Source organism: Girardinichthys multiradiatus, chromosome 23, assembly GCF_021462225.1.
Source record: "Girardinichthys multiradiatus isolate DD_20200921_A chromosome 23, DD_fGirMul_XY1, whole genome shotgun sequence".
Lineage (NCBI taxonomy): Eukaryota > Metazoa > Chordata > Actinopteri > Cyprinodontiformes > Goodeidae > Girardinichthys > Girardinichthys multiradiatus.
In genome coordinates, this window is record NC_061815.1 from 21,464,827 (window position 1) to 21,481,254 (window position 16,428).

The 16,428-nt window shown below is 38.8% G+C and overlaps 2 protein-coding genes across 3 annotated transcripts; both read right to left on the minus strand.

Annotated features, from left to right (window-relative positions):
• Positions 1 to 760: 760 nt before the first annotated feature.
• On the minus strand, positions 761 to 4,750 carry LOC124859932 (solute carrier family 25 member 53-like). Its single transcript, XM_047352834.1, has 2 exons — positions 4,620 to 4,750; positions 761 to 3,598 (listed from the first exon to the last, which is right to left on the minus strand). The coding sequence occupies exon 2, from the start codon at positions 3,592 to 3,594 to the stop codon at positions 2,710 to 2,712; it is 885 nt and encodes a 294-aa protein (XP_047208790.1). The 5' UTR covers positions 3,595 to 3,598; positions 4,620 to 4,750; the 3' UTR covers positions 761 to 2,709.
• Positions 4,751 to 10,623: 5,873 nt separating this feature from the next.
• On the minus strand, positions 10,624 to 15,565 carry prps1b (phosphoribosyl pyrophosphate synthetase 1B). 2 transcript variants are annotated; one of them, XM_047352646.1, is made up of 7 exons: positions 15,259 to 15,565; positions 14,677 to 14,860; positions 13,615 to 13,713; positions 13,048 to 13,172; positions 12,735 to 12,908; positions 11,849 to 12,008; positions 10,624 to 11,699 (listed from the first exon to the last, which is right to left on the minus strand). In XM_047352646.1, the coding sequence occupies exons 1-7, from the start codon at positions 15,378 to 15,380 to the stop codon at positions 11,607 to 11,609; spliced, it is 957 nt and encodes a 318-aa protein (XP_047208602.1). In that variant the 5' UTR covers positions 15,381 to 15,565; the 3' UTR covers positions 10,624 to 11,606. The 2 variants fall into 2 exon arrangements, with proteins under 2 accessions (XP_047208602.1, XP_047208601.1); XM_047352645.1 differs by having other exon boundaries at positions 14,671 to 14,860.
• Between the last annotated feature and the right edge of the window lie 863 nt (positions 15,566 to 16,428).

Below are 16,428 nucleotides of genomic sequence, written 5' to 3' on the forward strand. Positions count from 1 at the left end.
AAGATTATAAACCACAACTCAGACACTAGCATCAATGTCTTCACACCCTTCCTCATTGTATACCATAGAGAACATCTGCAAATTTTAAAAGAAAGCAGGACTGGATACTGCAATATGACAATAGCCCAAAACATACTAGGAAATCCACCCCGGGGCCTAGTCAAAGCCCAGATCTTGATCTCATTGAGATACTTTGGGGTTACTTTAAATGGACTGTGCAGGCAAGAAACCCCACCAACATCTTACAGCTGAAACTGAGAAGCAAGGCCAACCTTCCTCTGGCTGGCTACAAGTGTCTCATTGAAGTTATTTCAGATAAAGTAAGCAACACTAGCTATTAGGGGCTATTTGTTTCTCAGGTCAAAAACACATTTTTGTTGATATATTTTATTTAATGGGTGAAACAATGTAAGCTTTTGTTGTTTAACTGCAGCTAAATTACTTTTTCCACACATAAAAAGACTAGAATCTGATAAGTGAACATTTCTTGATATAAATGGAGTACTTAATGGGGTGTCCTAATTTTTTCACATAAATGGATGGCAACATATTTTACATTAGCTGTACACCATATATTGCACCACCTATTCGGGGTGCAAATATTTTGGTGATCCTAACTGATCTAAAAAAAACAACAAAAGTTTTGTTTGATTTGATGTCAGAAAGTGAGAAAAAAATGGTGTCCCTTTATTCAATGTATATAAATATGTAGTTTGAATTGCATTTCTACACACAGACTATGTAAACAAGGATGAAAGAATTCAAGAAGGCAGACATGTGGTTTATTATACAAAATCAGTTAAGTGGCTCTCAGCACAATGCCCACAGTCACCAACAAAAACAGCCACTGATACAAAATGAATAAAAACTAATAAATGCTGTGATTTATTTAAATTTACAATCCAGGAGACAATAAACTATGAAAAATCAAACTGACACAGTTAGAGTAAGGTTTCTAAAAATCCTTCACAAGCTTATGGTTTACATCTTTAATTTGGCTTTCTCTGGGTGAGTGTAAACAATGTCTTTACCTGCTACCTTGTTTAAAAAACTCATACGAAGAGTAAAGGAAAATACTGTCAGGAAAGTACATATAAATGCTACAATAGAATGTACATCATGTTGTGCATTAGATTGTCTTAATTAATGCTCAGTGAACGTGAAGGTAAACTCCTGATTATTTTCTTTCCTGATACAAGTCCTTTTGAGAGACATTCTATTATTTATAGCTACCACATTTTTTGAACTATGAGGTTTTTTGTTGTAAATTTGTAGCTGAGGGACCTTTCAGACTTAGATTAGACAAATCTAATCTCAGTGCCTTATTATCTGACCATATTTCTCCCATAAAGGCCACTCCTCTGTTCCTAAACAAATAGCATAAAACTAAAAATATCAAACCATTTTTAACAAACATGCAACAAAGTTGCAATGAGCATGAATTCCCATAACAGACTACATGAACAAAGGCACTTTTTTTTCTTACCAGAACCATAATTATTTTTCTTGTGCAGCATAAAAAGTGAGAAACATGAGAAATATTCACCCAAGTTTCTTGGCAGTGGTGTTGCTAGTTTACATTGTGACACATAAAACAGACAGTTTGTCGTTTTCAGCAAGGTAGTTGAGCTGCGATGATTTAAAGGGATAACTCAGCATTTTTAAGTTAGGTTCTGTTAAAAGGTTATAAGCAGCTAATATCTGACCTGCTGAAGATAACTCCCTTGGCATTTTTATTCAGAACAAATCCAGATTAGTTGGTCCCGAAAGCTGAAACTAATGGCTTGTACAAGTTGGGTCAAGAACAAATCAGATTTTTTCAATCTTAGATCAACTCCCATGACTAAAATTTACGTAATTTTATATGAATGTGGTTTTTCATGCTAGCATTGGGTGGTTATTTACACAGAAGCTGATGATTATTTACACAAGAGCTAGATCTTGGAGGCGGTGTGCCACCAGTGATCTTCCTGTGTGAAACACGTACCAAGAACAAAACATTTAAAGCATTGTCAGTCAGAGTAACTTCCTAACAGAAAAGTAAAGAAGTGTAAAAATCAGTAAGATAACATTCACTTCAACATCTATATGTTTGCTTTCTACCCTGGTGTACTTTTCAATCCAATAGAATGTTCTATTCTTTGTACATGTTGCACCGAGGAAGATCCCAAGTGGTGCACTGCCTCCAATCTCAGTTTCTTGAGAAAATAATCATCAGGCTCTTTGTAAATAACCGCCAAATACAAATGGAACAAGAGTTTAAAAGGTAAAAATGGGTTTGCATTAAAGGCTTCAACATTTTGGTAATTAGTGTCGTTTTAAGATGAATTTACACTAAATGTATTAATTTAGTAGTTATTCAAGAGAGTTATCTGCTGCAAGTAAGATGTTTATAGATTTTTAACAGAACTTGACTTAAAAAAATCCCGAATCATTCCATATTTGAAGTTGAGGTTGCTTGGTTACTTTACTTGTTCACACTAGCTCACTCTAACACAGTCATGGCTCCCTGGATCATTTTAACTGACACCTGTAAAACGCCTGAGTTTCACTACGACATGTCAGCATATTTTCTGTAAGATAGGCCTCAACTTTGAAAACCTCATTAAAAATGGACAAAATCATAATACTGAAGCCTTTTATCGTATTTGCACTTTTAAAAAAAAGGGTTGATGCAGAATAACAGAGCAACGTTCAACAATTCCACATTCAGGAGGATTGTTGCTGTTGTCTGTCGTAAATAGCTGTGGTGATTCCCCAGGTAATGCATGACCTCAGAATAACAAGGGTGCCTCCTCGGTACAAAAGAGCCACACTGTGATTCCGAGATTTCCACAGCGCCCTCCAACATGTTATGACACCCTTCACCTCTCTTCCTACCTGTGCCTGCATGTTTGCTACCAGCACAGACAGAGGGTACAGAGTTAAGCTGATTGCCATAGAGGTCAGAGTTCCTGAGACAAATGAGGAGCCCATGGGAGAAAGTCCCTGTCCTGCCACAAGGACACACACAGGCCCCTTCAAGCCAAAATACAGGGAGCTGCCGAGGGTGTTGCGGGCTGCGATAGGCAGGAAGGCTCTGTAGTAGCCCTGGCTAATTCTCTGCACCTTCAACCTCATGAGGACACTCCTCAAGGACGGTAGATGCCTGTCATTCTGGCCGTTCTGAAGCACATTCTGAACTCGTTCGAATGGGGTGAAGACCACAGCTTCCACCATGCCGGCCCCAAATCCAGCCAGAGCAGGTAGAGCAGCTGCTGAGGTGGCATTGTGGGTTGTCAGTGAGAGATGACGGAGCAGTGTGTCCTGGAGGCCGAAGAGCAGTGTGCCATTCAGGGTCCTCATCAGGAGTGGTGGAACCACGCCCCTGTAGAGCTTTACAGGTCCCTCTTTATAGAGTTGTCCCACTGCACGGTGCACTGAGGTGTTGTGGATCTGTTGACGGAAAATGGTCTTGTAGACAGGAAAAACGAAAAGGGTGGGAAGCGCTGACAGCAAGCTGGAGGTTCCTCCATGTAAGTAGCTTTGAAGGCGAATGACTGTGTTGAAATCACCTCCATCTTCTTGTTTGTGGTCGGGGCTTCCTGCCATCATTGAGCTTAGAAAATAAATTGCAAATCATGTTAGGGTTGCACTGATCTGAGGCAACCAGACTAAAGATAACAATTCAATACTTTAAAATAAAATCTAATGTAAAAATTGTATATTAGGAACTAATTGTTTTTAACAAAATAATTTGATTAGTAATTCACCACTTTCTGTTTCCCTGACGCAAAAATATGATGAACAGAGACCAATTTAATTTACTCAGAGCCCATAAGACTGGATGACATTTAACTTAGGTACAGTCATATTCAATAAATTAGAATATTACTAAAAAGTAAGTTTATTTCAGTGACTCAATTCACTAAGTGAAACTATATATGACTATATATATATATGTATATATATACGTGCATGTGGATTGAAGACAGAAGATGCACTGAAAGTTATTGAATTTTATTATAGCGTTAAATATATAAATACATTGTTAATTATTGAAATGCACTCTTTATAATGAGCTTTTTTTGTCGTTGTTTTTTTTTTTTTTTTTTTTTTAGAAAGAACAGATACCAAGATCCTCTCTGAAATAGACTACTGTTTTATCTTAGACCAGGCTTGAAAACCTTGATGCTGGTATGTAGCTGTCAATCTGTTGTATTTTATTTTTTGTGTATTGTGTGGTTAGTGGGGAAATGGCCCCAGGCCCTGGTTTCACATCCTGCCGAATCCGCCCCTGGTGATGCAAACCCCTGCCGTTATTTTATCAGTTTATTCTGTTAGTTTTTAAATAAATCTACAAACACATTTTATAAAACGTAAACATGTGATCGTTAAAGGAAACGTAACATGCAGAAACGTTTTAATAGGAAAAAACTGATTTAATTAGCAAGCATGAATGTGCTCACAGTCCTATGTTATACAAAAGAAACTGGTAAAGGCTACGTGTGGTTTCAATCAGATTCTCCACTGTTTTTGGATAATCATATTAAGGCTGCACAGACATCTTTTGGCGCTTTCAATAAACAGAACATGGAAAAAACAAATTTCTCAGCATATGTAAAGCGAAAGAGACTTACCGTTTCTATAAGGAGCGACGAGGTGGTGCTTTGAAAATAAGATGCGCTGAGGTTAATCCGGCGTCTCTGTTCGGCCCGCCTTGTTCAGCGGATTGGTTACGTCACCAATCAGTCAGCCATCAGAGCGTGAATCGTCACACTGACGCAAAACGTCTGCATTGATGCGATATATATATATATATATATATATATATATATATGCCTTATATTGTAGTCAAGGTGAATGACTACATTTACTTGATTTAGGCATTTTACACCAATAACAGTGCTGGCAAATTATAAATGCCAGCTAAATGCAAGAATATTTGCACCCCATGTAAAGATCTGTATAAAAAAAACCCTAAAAGAAATCCCTCTTTTATTGTAGTAGCATAATCTCACACACATTTCTTTTAGAAAAAAATCCAACCTCGGTTGCAGACTTTCCTCTCCTCACACACCTCCTCTAGCTCCTTGTCAACATGAGGTGAGATCTTTCCATGCAACAATTATTAAATGCTCACAGTTAAATCCATAAAGAGTAAACGAGTGTATATTTACAGGCTGGGACTGGAAGACTCCTGTATGGAATCATATATTAACTTTCTTATTTATTGCACAAGTAGAACTATAAGTGTAACTAAAGGAATGATGAATGATGATTTTCAATTTTGATTTAAAACATATAAATGATAATACGGTTGAATTATGATTGTGTACTGATGATTGAAATAGTGATTGAAAAACAGCAAGTATTATAAATTATAAATTAACTATATGTGAAAGACATATAATGTTAATGCGTTGTAATATATGAAGAAATAGGATGAAGATTAATTGATGGTTTTGAACTGTAAGTGAAGTAGGCTAAATGCTGTAAGTAAAAAGTGTGATACTGTGTAAAGTTGAATGTTGAAGCCTGGGGCATCATGTAAAATTCATCTACATAAGGTGCATAGATGAGTCTCCATTTTCAAAGCCTCCTCTTAAACTCATCACTTTCAGCATCAGTGAAAGATAGCAATAAATCAATCAACTTCACCTATTATCTGATTATTATGTATTGCTGAAGTTTACGCTGTTACCAACCCCTGCAAAAGCATTACTAATTAAAGGAAGCATATTAAATTCTAGATAAATTGTGGACAGTCAATTACTTGAGTCTCTTTATTTTGGTTCTTTATTGGCGTTAAAAAGGTTTGGTTAGTGGTTCTTAAATGCTTTTATAGAGATTTTCATAGGTTGCCTTAAGCCAAACTTATCAAAACAATGCCCTTTGGGGTCGTGCCAAGTTACTAAAATTAACTTAACCCACATATCAAGTGCAAGTTGTAAAATTAGGGAACAAACAGCTGATAACAGAAGTGACTGTTGAGAGTTGGATGACTGTTGTTGCTACTTGCTTGTCCAAACCACCGGATGAAAAAGGGTGAGACTTCCGGATGTAGGTTGTTAAACGTTAGAAGTGTCATTTCCTGAAGCCAGCTTAAACAGATTTTTCAGTAAACCTGCTTGGTAAGACCTTTTATGTTTAGGGAAGTCCAGACTTATTGGATAGAGTGCTGGATTGAGCAATCTTTTAAAAAAAGGGAAGTAGAAGGGACAGGTAAGCTCATCAGACATTGAAATCCTCTGGGGGAAGACTGAGGTGTTCCAAGGCCAACTGAGAGACATAGTCCCTCCAGCGTATCCTGGGCCTTCCCTTGGGCCTGCTCCCAGTGGGACGTGCCTGAAACACCTCCCGAGGGAGGCGTCTGGGTGAGCCACCTAATCTGACTCCTCTCGATATGAAGGAGCAGTGGCTCTACTCTGAGCTTCTCACCCTATCTCCAAAGAAGTGCCCAGTCACCCTGCGGGTTGGGGTTAGGCTGCCTTGGCTCTTCATTCTATATGCATTTAGTAGGGTGAAAATTCTATTTTAAGAAGTAGTTACTTTCAACAAAACTACAAATAAACCCAGTAAAGCCTCCTTTTTCAATAGAACAGTAAGGTTAGAGTGCACACAAACTGTGGAGTTAAATTTGTCTCAATATTATTCAATCAAACAAAAAACTAATCTCAATCATAAAAAAATCTAATCTCAATCAAAAAAATAATATTCAATCAAAAAAAAAAACTAATCTCAATCAAAAAATATAAAGTTGTGATCAAAACTTTCAGAGTTGTAACGATTTTTTTTTTTAAATGGAATATTTTATTTTGGGGAGAAAAAAAATTTGTTTGATAAAACTTTTTTGATTAAAATGACTCATTTTTTCTCACAAAGAGAAAAAAGTTATTTGCAAAACATAAACTTTTATTTGCGCATGTCAAAAATCTTTGGTTACTAGTCTCGCTCTTTTGGTTTTGACGCTCTCTGTTTTTGGTTGAACTCAAAGAATTTTGAGTTCTGGAAACATGAACATCCTGGGCGGGGCCTAAAGACGAACGATGTAAGACGTTTCCCTATTGGTTAGCGCTGACTAAAGCCGCAGACTCTGATCCCCCGCATCTCTGAACTTCTGCTCGAACTGCAGGGCTTGTACAGAAGAAAACTGCGGTCAAGTGAGCCGACGCCAGCTCTCTCTTAAAGATTAGTGTAGCGCATACAGACGCATTACAGTAATGGAGCAGAAAGGACGCCGATCCTGGCAACGGTTGAGAAAATAAGAGGAAAACTGAAAAGTAACCTACAGAACATTTATATTAATTACATTTTTACAACTTTCACATTCATGTTTTATGTAAAAGAATAAATATTTAATATTTTACTGTACCGTTTTGGAGAAATATCTTGTCAAAATACCTCAAAATGCTCAACCATTATATGCATTTGTCCCACTTTCAGGAATTTATTTCTCCAAAACCATGAGAGGTCACAACACAATCTCTTCAGATTATATTAGAGGGTCATCTATATTATAACCAGAATTAGTATTTCATAATTTCATTGTAGGTTTCTGGAGAAATACACAACTACCCTAACAAAGTACCACAAACCTTTCTTTTTGGTGAGGTCGATGAGATCCTGGGAAGTGGTCTGGACAACTTAAAGTGCAAGAGCATCCAGATCTCCTCTGACCTCTCCTGGACCGGAAACGCCCCTCGCCTGTTGAAGAAGGTACAACAACAGCTCTTCTTCATCTCCTCAGCTGCTTACAGATATCTACAGGGCCACGGTGGAAAGCACTCTGTGTCTCAGTATGACAGTGTGGTGTGGGAACTGCACAGGAGAGTAAGTATCACTAGTTGTGAGGACAACACACAGGATTATGGGATGCCATCTGCCCGACATGGTCTCTGTTTTATACTACACTTGGGGTAGTTGTGTATTTCTCCAGAAACCTACAGTGAAATTATGAAATACTAATTCTGGTTATAATATAGATGACCCTCTAATATAATCTGAAGAGATTGTGTTGTCACCTCTCATGGTTTTGGAGAAATAAATTCCTGAAAGTGGGACAAATGCATATAATGGTTGAGCATTTTGAGGTATTTTGACAAGATATTTCTCCAAAACTGTACAGTAAAATATAAAATATTTATTCTTTTACATAAAACATGAATGTGAAAGTTGTAAAATGTAATTAATATAAATGTTCTGTAGGTTACTTTTCTGTTTTCCTCTTATTTTCTCAACCGTTGCCAGGATCGGTTCCTTTCTGCTCCATTACCGTAATGCGCCTTGTATGCGCGACGCTAATCTTTAAGAGAGAGCTGGTGTCGGCTGACGTCACCGCGTATTTCTGACTGTCGGCTCACTTGACCGCAGTTTTCTTCTGTAGAGTTGATGTCTCCTCACTGAAGCGACGCTGCAAGACCTGCAGTTCGAGCAGAAGTTCAGAGATGCGGGGGATCAGTCTGCTGCTTTAGTCAGTGCTAACCAATAGGGAAATGTCTTACATCGTTCGTCTTTAGGCCCCGCCCAGGATGTTCATGTTTCCAGAACTCAAAATTCGTTGAGTTCAACCAAAAACAGAGAGCGTCAAAACCAAAAAAGCGAGACTCGTAACCAAAGATTTTTGACATGCGCAAATAAAAGTTTATGTTTTGCAAATAACTTTTTTCTCTTTGTGAGAAAAAATGAGTCAATTTAATAAAAAAAAAGTTTTATCAAATAATTTCTTTTCTCCCCGAAATAAAATATTCCATAAAAAAAAAAAAATTAAAACTCTGAAAGTTTTGATCACAACTTAATATTTTTTGATTGAGATTAGTTTTTTGTTTGATTGAATAATATTGAGACAAATTTAACTCCATAACAAACAAGAATCTTTGACCATTCTGGTCCTGGTCTATAATTTTTCTCTTCATTTCACCCCATAGGTTTTCTATAGAAGTTATGTCTGGGGACTGTGGTGGCAATGAAAAGGAGCTGTTTTTGTGTTTGGTGAAGCAACGCTGTGTTGATTTGGCCATGCTTTTGATCGGCATACTGCTGAAAGATGAGATTTTTAGTTTTTTCAGAGGAGTGCACCAGAGTTTCATTGAAAATGTTCTAATATTTTAAAGAGTTTATGATGCCACAAGGTTCATCAAATCATTTGTTTCATGTCCAACCCTCAGAGAGTGTTTGTTGCAGAATGAAGGACATCATTTCTGTTACCAAAGTCAAACAGCTGGTGGGCATTTTGAGTATCATGGTTGTTATGGATATTTGGTGGCCACAAGATACCGCTCTTTGCTGCGCTTCTCTAACAGTGAACTAACAGGGAACTTTACTTCCATTACAATCCTTCTCAGTATGCTAAATGGCAAGATAATTAGGGGTCTTCATCCAGCATAGTGGCCAGTGGATAAAATAAATGTATAACCCATGGAAATGTCTTGGATTACTAATTAGAAGTTCATAAAAACTCAGATCAACTAAAACAAACTGTATATTAATTCAAATGTAAAAAGAGCATACCAATAATCGTTCCACTAATGATTTTATAAAATCCAAAATTTCATGAAATGTTATTTGCCCCTTTTGGATAAATGTACTCAAAGGTAAAAAAACAAACAAACCCTGATATGCTGCTGGAATCAAAGATAAAAATCACTTCCAGCTTTTTTCTAGGAGGTATAATCTCTTCTCACTGTAGCGAATACAAGCAGTAATTGAAATAAATATTCAGTCTTATAACAGGGCTGGTCAATCAGAAAAAGCCTTCTGATCCTGCGACTTACCACTGGGATGAAGTGCCAGTGTTTAGGATAAGAACATGCCTTCCATGACGAATGCTGACTGAAAGAAACTCTTTTTTTTTAAATTCCAAACTTCAATATAAGCATCAGCTAACTCATCTCCTGAAGTTAGAGGACAAATTACACAGATAAAAAAAAAAACAAAAAATAAAAGAAACACTTTGAAAACGCATCAGGTCTCAATAGGAAAAAAAATCATGGTGGATATCAAGCATAACGATCACCGCAGCTCCTCCAGACCCTTTCACCTCTGTCACAAGCTTAGAGTGAACCTGCTCTCATCTGTGCAAAGAATAGGGTGGCAGTGCCTAACCTGCCAACTCTGGTGTTCTCTGGGAACTGCCTCCATGGTGCCAGGAAGTGAACACAGGACCTACTAGAGGGCGTCAGGTCACCTTCATGAAGCCTGTTTCTAATCATTTGGTCAGAAGCATTTATGCCAGTGGCCTGCAGGTCATTTTGTATGGCACCTAAAGTGCTCATCCTTGCATAATTGAGCAGATACAGGTTCCGTTGATGGATTAAGGACGTCCGCCAGGAGTAACTGCTGGTCTCCTGGAATGTCCTCCATCCTCTTGAGACTGTGCTGGAAGACACTGCAAACCTTTGGGCAATGGCAAGTATTAATGCTCAATCCTGGTGGAGTTGGCCTACCTGTGCAAAACCTGTAGGGTCCAGGTATGGCCTCATGCTACCAGTAGTGACCGATAGAATAGTACAAACGTTTGTGGCTGTAATGTGACAAAATAGGAAAAATTTCAAGTGGTTTTAACACTTTCGCAGGGCGATGCCAAGTAAGCTATATCTTTCAATGGTGACTAATTTAGTTTAAAGCAAACAAGAGACCAGGGAATTCTTTTTTGGCATCTTCAAATTTACTGAGAATGCATCTTCAAATATTTTGTGCATTCATTCTACTGTAAAAGAACACAAAGGCTTGAATTATGCACATCACTGACAAATTTTTCCTCCAGACGTACAAAACAAAAAAAACCGAACACAATAAAAGCAGGTGAAGATTTCTGAAGGAAGCTCCAGCCCGCAGAGACCCCAAGCTAAAAACCTGACTGCTTCTTTATCTTCATTTTAGACTCCGGGAAAAAAAGGAAAACTTTGGAGACACTGGGCATTCCCCACTCAATGAGGGCGCCTCAAGAGTTGAAAGAAACATCCTAAAAACATCGTTTCCAGCTTGCTAAAAAACTTTCGGTGAGAAAACTAAAAGCAAAACGCGGGGGAAAATGGGGAATAGTAGAAGACTATAGGAGGATGTCATTTCGTTTCAGACTTTTGAGGCACTCTTGGTTGAGTGGAGCTTCAGTGGCACTGTAAACTAGTTAAATACACATTCACTGGAGTGACTGTAAATCCTTTGAAGCAAGAGAAGAAACTAGACTCGATCATTGTAACAGAAAGCAGTGTAACAGCATTACATAACAGACGCTTCTCCTGAGCACTGGAACCTGCCGGGGATATTTATAGAAGCTCTTGACAACAAAGTGACACGATGACCAGGAGAAATAAGGAGTTGAATGTGCTAAAAGAAACACCAAGTTCACAGTGGATAAATACTTCTTTTACCCATACACAAAAATAAGCCTGCCTAAAACTGGTAGCTTGCGCTTGCTTCGGCTCCCTAATCATGAAGGGAAACGCCACTTTTAAAGGGAGGAGGGACTCGAGAGAGGAGGGTGTTGGGGCTGCATTGGTAACAGACATGACAGCTGATTCATTCATTGGTTTTCAACACGGTTAATTAGAAGAACAGCTTTGTTAACTATGGTGCTGGGATATTCCCTCTTATTTGGTATTGATTGAGCACAGATGATGGTATTGCTACAGGGGGACGTGGCTGAAAAGGTAAGACACAGATTCCCCGTTGTGAGTTCTGCGAATGGCCTCTGCGAGGATCATGGAGATGTCTATCACCTGGAGGAAGAGAAGAACACGTTATCAGCGTTGCACCGCGGAAGCCGCTCGACAAACTCGAATGTCGGACAAAATCAAGATCAAGATCACACATTTTAAATAAATATCAAGTCCCCTTGCACTATTCATGTCTTGTTTTCATTTCCAACCTGTATTTTGGAACAATGCTTCATCTTCTCCTCCTGAGGGATTGTGTTGGTGACGACGACGGCTTCGAAACAGGCGTTGTTGATGCGTGAAATGGCTGGACCAGAAAAGATGCCGTGGGTTAGGATGGCGTAAACCTTTGTGGCACCCGCAGAGATGAGTCTGAGGCGAGAGAAAGAGCACAGTGCACCGCAGGAATCAAACACGTTTCAGTACAAATGCAGTTCTGAGTTTAATTAGCCCAGACCACAGACTTGTTGGGCTCCACACTTCTTTATGGGTTTATTCAAAGTTGTACTATGAATTCATGGAATATATTTCTACAGCGTTTACAATTTAAGCATGGAACTTGCGAAAAATGAAGGAAGGAAAAATGCTTACATGGATGGAGGAACGGACATATGGAGAATTGATGGACAGAAAGACGGATGGAGAGTTTGACAAAAGGGTGAATGAAGGGATGCAGATAGATGAAAGAAGGAATGTATGGACAGACAGATAAATGGAAGGAAGGGGTGAAAGAGTGAATGGATGAAGAGATGGACAGAAGGTTGGATGAAAGCATCGCAGGAGGACAAATAGATGACAGATGGATGGAAGAACGGATGAATAAATGCACGGATGGATAAACTGAAGGAAGAACAGACGTGAAGATGTAGAGATGGATGGATGTACGGAAGAAAAGATCATGGATGGATGGATACAACTTTCAGAGCAAGGGACACCTAATAAAGTCTGGAAACACAAATATTTTTCTATATTCCATTTTCTTTTTCATACCTATGTAGACCTGAAAAATGCTTAAATCAAATTCCTTACTTTCCCAAAGTTTAGCAAGCTACCGAGGAACAACAGTGTTTATTTAAAAGGCTATATAAAGTGGCTTACTTGTCGGCAGCATGGCAGATTGTCCCACACGTGTCAGCCATGTCATCCACTAGAATTGCAACTCGATCCCTCACATCCCCGACAAGAACCATGCGGTCAACCTCATTTGCCTTCTTCCTTTCTTTGTGAATTAGAGCGAAGTCAACATTCAACCTATCTGCAATCGAGGTGACCCTGCAGAGGGAGAGTACAAAGTCCACAAGCTGAAGACAACGACATCCAATAGCTTGTTATGGAGGTACGCGCCGTCAACAAAACAATAATCTGGAGTAAATTCCCAAAGAAATACACGGTGAAGCTAAGGCTAGCATACCTCTTGGCTCCTCCTGCATCAGGTGACACAATAGTACAGTTTTTCCATTCAGGGATATTTTCCTTGATCCATTTCAGGACAGCTGGCTCTGCATACAAGTTATCCACAGGGATATCAAAGAATCCCTGGAAAAAGATAAATGAATGCACTCTGGTCAGGCACGGCTGTTCTCACGGCCTTATTTCTCACTCTGTTGACAACTATGGAAACTCGAGGTAAAGCAAGTTAGAATTTTACTTGGACAGGTATGATGTGTATCAAGCTAAAAGGCACCATCCGTATCTCTACAGGCTATTTACTGAAAAACATTTCCCAGTTTTCCGAGTTAACTTGTGTTTTCTGGCACACAACCTTAGATATACCTGAGTTAGGAAACAGTGTTGAGAATACCTGCAGTTTATCTGCAGGTGCCAGTAAAACTGCCACAAATACAAAGCAGAGAAAAAATAGCAAAATGCCATAAACTGGTGCAGAAAGCCACATAAAACTGCTATGCTGAATATAGGTTATTTGAAAATGAATAAATGAGATTAGAGTAGCCATGTTTTCAAGCTCCTGTAACCCCACCTGTATCTGTGAGGCATGCAAATCCATGGTGATGATATGGTCTGCGCCCGACACAGACAACATGTTGGCCACCAGCTTGGCAGAGATAGGAGCACGGCTCTGCAATGAAAACAGATCTCCTCAGTGCCATGGAATAAAAAAAACAAAAAAAAAAAGACAGGCAGGCATGGCTCATTTCTAAAAATAACACTTCACTCAGCACTAGACTTTAATCGTACCAGTAAAAGGATACAAAGAATAGAAATCTACACTACATTTAGACAAACAATACTTATTTTGTGAGACTAATGAATTAATTGAATAGGATGTATATAATTTAAGAATGTATTAGCATTCATTTTTGTATTGATGACTAGAGCTTATAGCTAATAAAATCACAAACAAAATCCACTTTTTATGCCTCTTTTTCAACCGCACTTTTACCTTCCACTAAACATTCCATTATTATGCTTCTTCACAACCCTCTTAATATCAAACGTTTTAGCAAATTACTTTTTGTTACCGAGACTCCTTGTGGAGGGTGTCAATTAATGCCTGCTACACAACTGTCAAGTCAGTAGTCATCTCCATTATTGTGTAAACCATAACATGACGTTTCTGGAGAACAAATTAGTTTTCAAGTTCTTATTTATAAGCCATAATGAGCTGAATAAACTGAAATAAACACATGAAACATGTCACTATGCGCGATGAATGTTTAAAATTAATAGGTTTTACTTTTCCATTTGAATAAAATAAAACGTTCTGATTATAATTCATTTCAGTGAGATGCACTATACATTCCACTCATGCAAAGTGATTTAAAGGTTGAAATAATAGTTAACAAGAACAAATATGAAATAATTTGTTTTTGAAAGTGGGGTGCTTCTATTCTAAATAAACAAAGTGGGAATTAAAAATCACATAATGAATGGGCAGATAACCGCAAGCAAAAACATAAAACTGGAAGCAAATAAGCTTTAAGGTCTGATTACAGGTGGACACGTCCGCAGGCTTCTTGTCATGATACTGGGTGGCAAATGGCATGACAGAAGTAAGAAGACAGATGTCCCTCACCCCCACCTTGTCCTTCTTGTCCTGCCTGGCGTAGGGAAAACAGGGGATGACCGCTGTGACCCTGGACGCTGAGGCAATCTTGCAGGCGTTGATCATGATCAGAAGCTCCATCAAATTATCATTGATCTCCCCACAGCCACTCTGCACAATGTAGACATCTTCACCACGCACGCTCTCCCCGATCTCCACGCTACCAGAGGGAAAAAAAGGAGAAAAAAAACCCCCCACTTTGAGCGAAGCAGGCAGCAAATACATGAGCTAGAGTAAACAATGGCTTGTGTCCCCATGTGATTTGGCCTGATCAAGGGGTTACACGTTGATAAGAAGGGTATGACCACCATGTGACACTTCAGTTTCATTTATAGGTAGCTTAAGTGTTGGATGTTTTTGATGGATAGTAGCACACATGTCAGTGAGACAAGTTAGCATGAGTTCTGAAGCATCCGTGGACTACAAGTTCCTGAAAACATTGCGCGGCAATTTTCGCCGTAACCGCACGTTTCTCATTAACCGCGTAGGAACCGTTAGGCTACATTTAACTATAATGGCAATTTCTTCAGCACCCAAAAAGCCGATAAAAAAGCTTACCATGTTTCCTGGTTGCTAAATTTCTTTGTAACAACCTTTCCCAGTTCGAGACCGAGACGGTCTGCTATTTTCTGAGAAAGATCCGGATGGGAGCTGCCGCTAAAAATCTTGATATTCGGCATTTTGTTGCGTCGTTTGGGTCGTGGTTCGGCTCCGGGCGGGCTGCGGCGGCGAACAGCTGTCGAGTCAGAGGCAACAACTGGAAGAAAGATCAACAGCTGGTAAGCTACTCTTTATGAGCTGTGGAGAGTTTTCCTACCTATCCTCCATTATGTCCCACACCTCGCGTGTGCACCTCATTGTCTTAGGGGGCGCGCACGCAGCTTTCGCTTACGCTGTTCCGTGATTACGTATTCTAGTCAAGGAAACAGAAATGGGTATCATGCGCGAGTCAAGACACTAGCAGTTAACTGAGCGATCATTTTGTTGCAGGAAATCTTCAAAAGACATCATAGGTCGTGCCAGTGTGTGGCTGATATGGATACAACGTTTTTTCTCTCTCAATTGTTTGCCTAAATGCCACGCATTATTTTATAAAAGAAGATCCACAAGGTTTAAAGTCATGTTTTTAAAGTAGCAGTTAATGTTTGCTAAAGGTGTCTTCCCATTTTTGACAGCTGCAGATATAAGTATCTACAAAATTGTTATTTCTTTAAACGGGCAGATCTCTCAATATGTAACTACACCCCGCTTTCTGTTGTGTTTCTACATACAGCCTAGGAATCCTGGGACTGGGTTACTGTTTCCATATCTATATCTCTGTGACCTTTTGGAGTAGAACTAAATTAGTTTTATTTAAAGATGCAAAGACACACATAAAATAAAGAAAATACTGTGGTTTTTTTTTCACATTTTGTCACTTTATAACCACTATATTGAGATTTTATGTTATTGACCAACACATAGTAGTATGTAATTGTAGAGTGGAAGGAAAGGACACATGACAAGGTGTGGGTAAATTTATCTTCAGCTTCCTTTTTACTCTCATACCACTATCAATGCAGGATCAAATGCAAGGCTATTATTTTCCCTCAGAAGTCATCCTATTAGTAATGTGATTTTTATCTTAGTATACATAGGCTACAGCCATTCTGTTAAGGCCTTAGACGTTTGCTAGAAAATGTTAGTGAACAAAAAGGCATCATAAAGACCAAGAAACAAACCAGAACG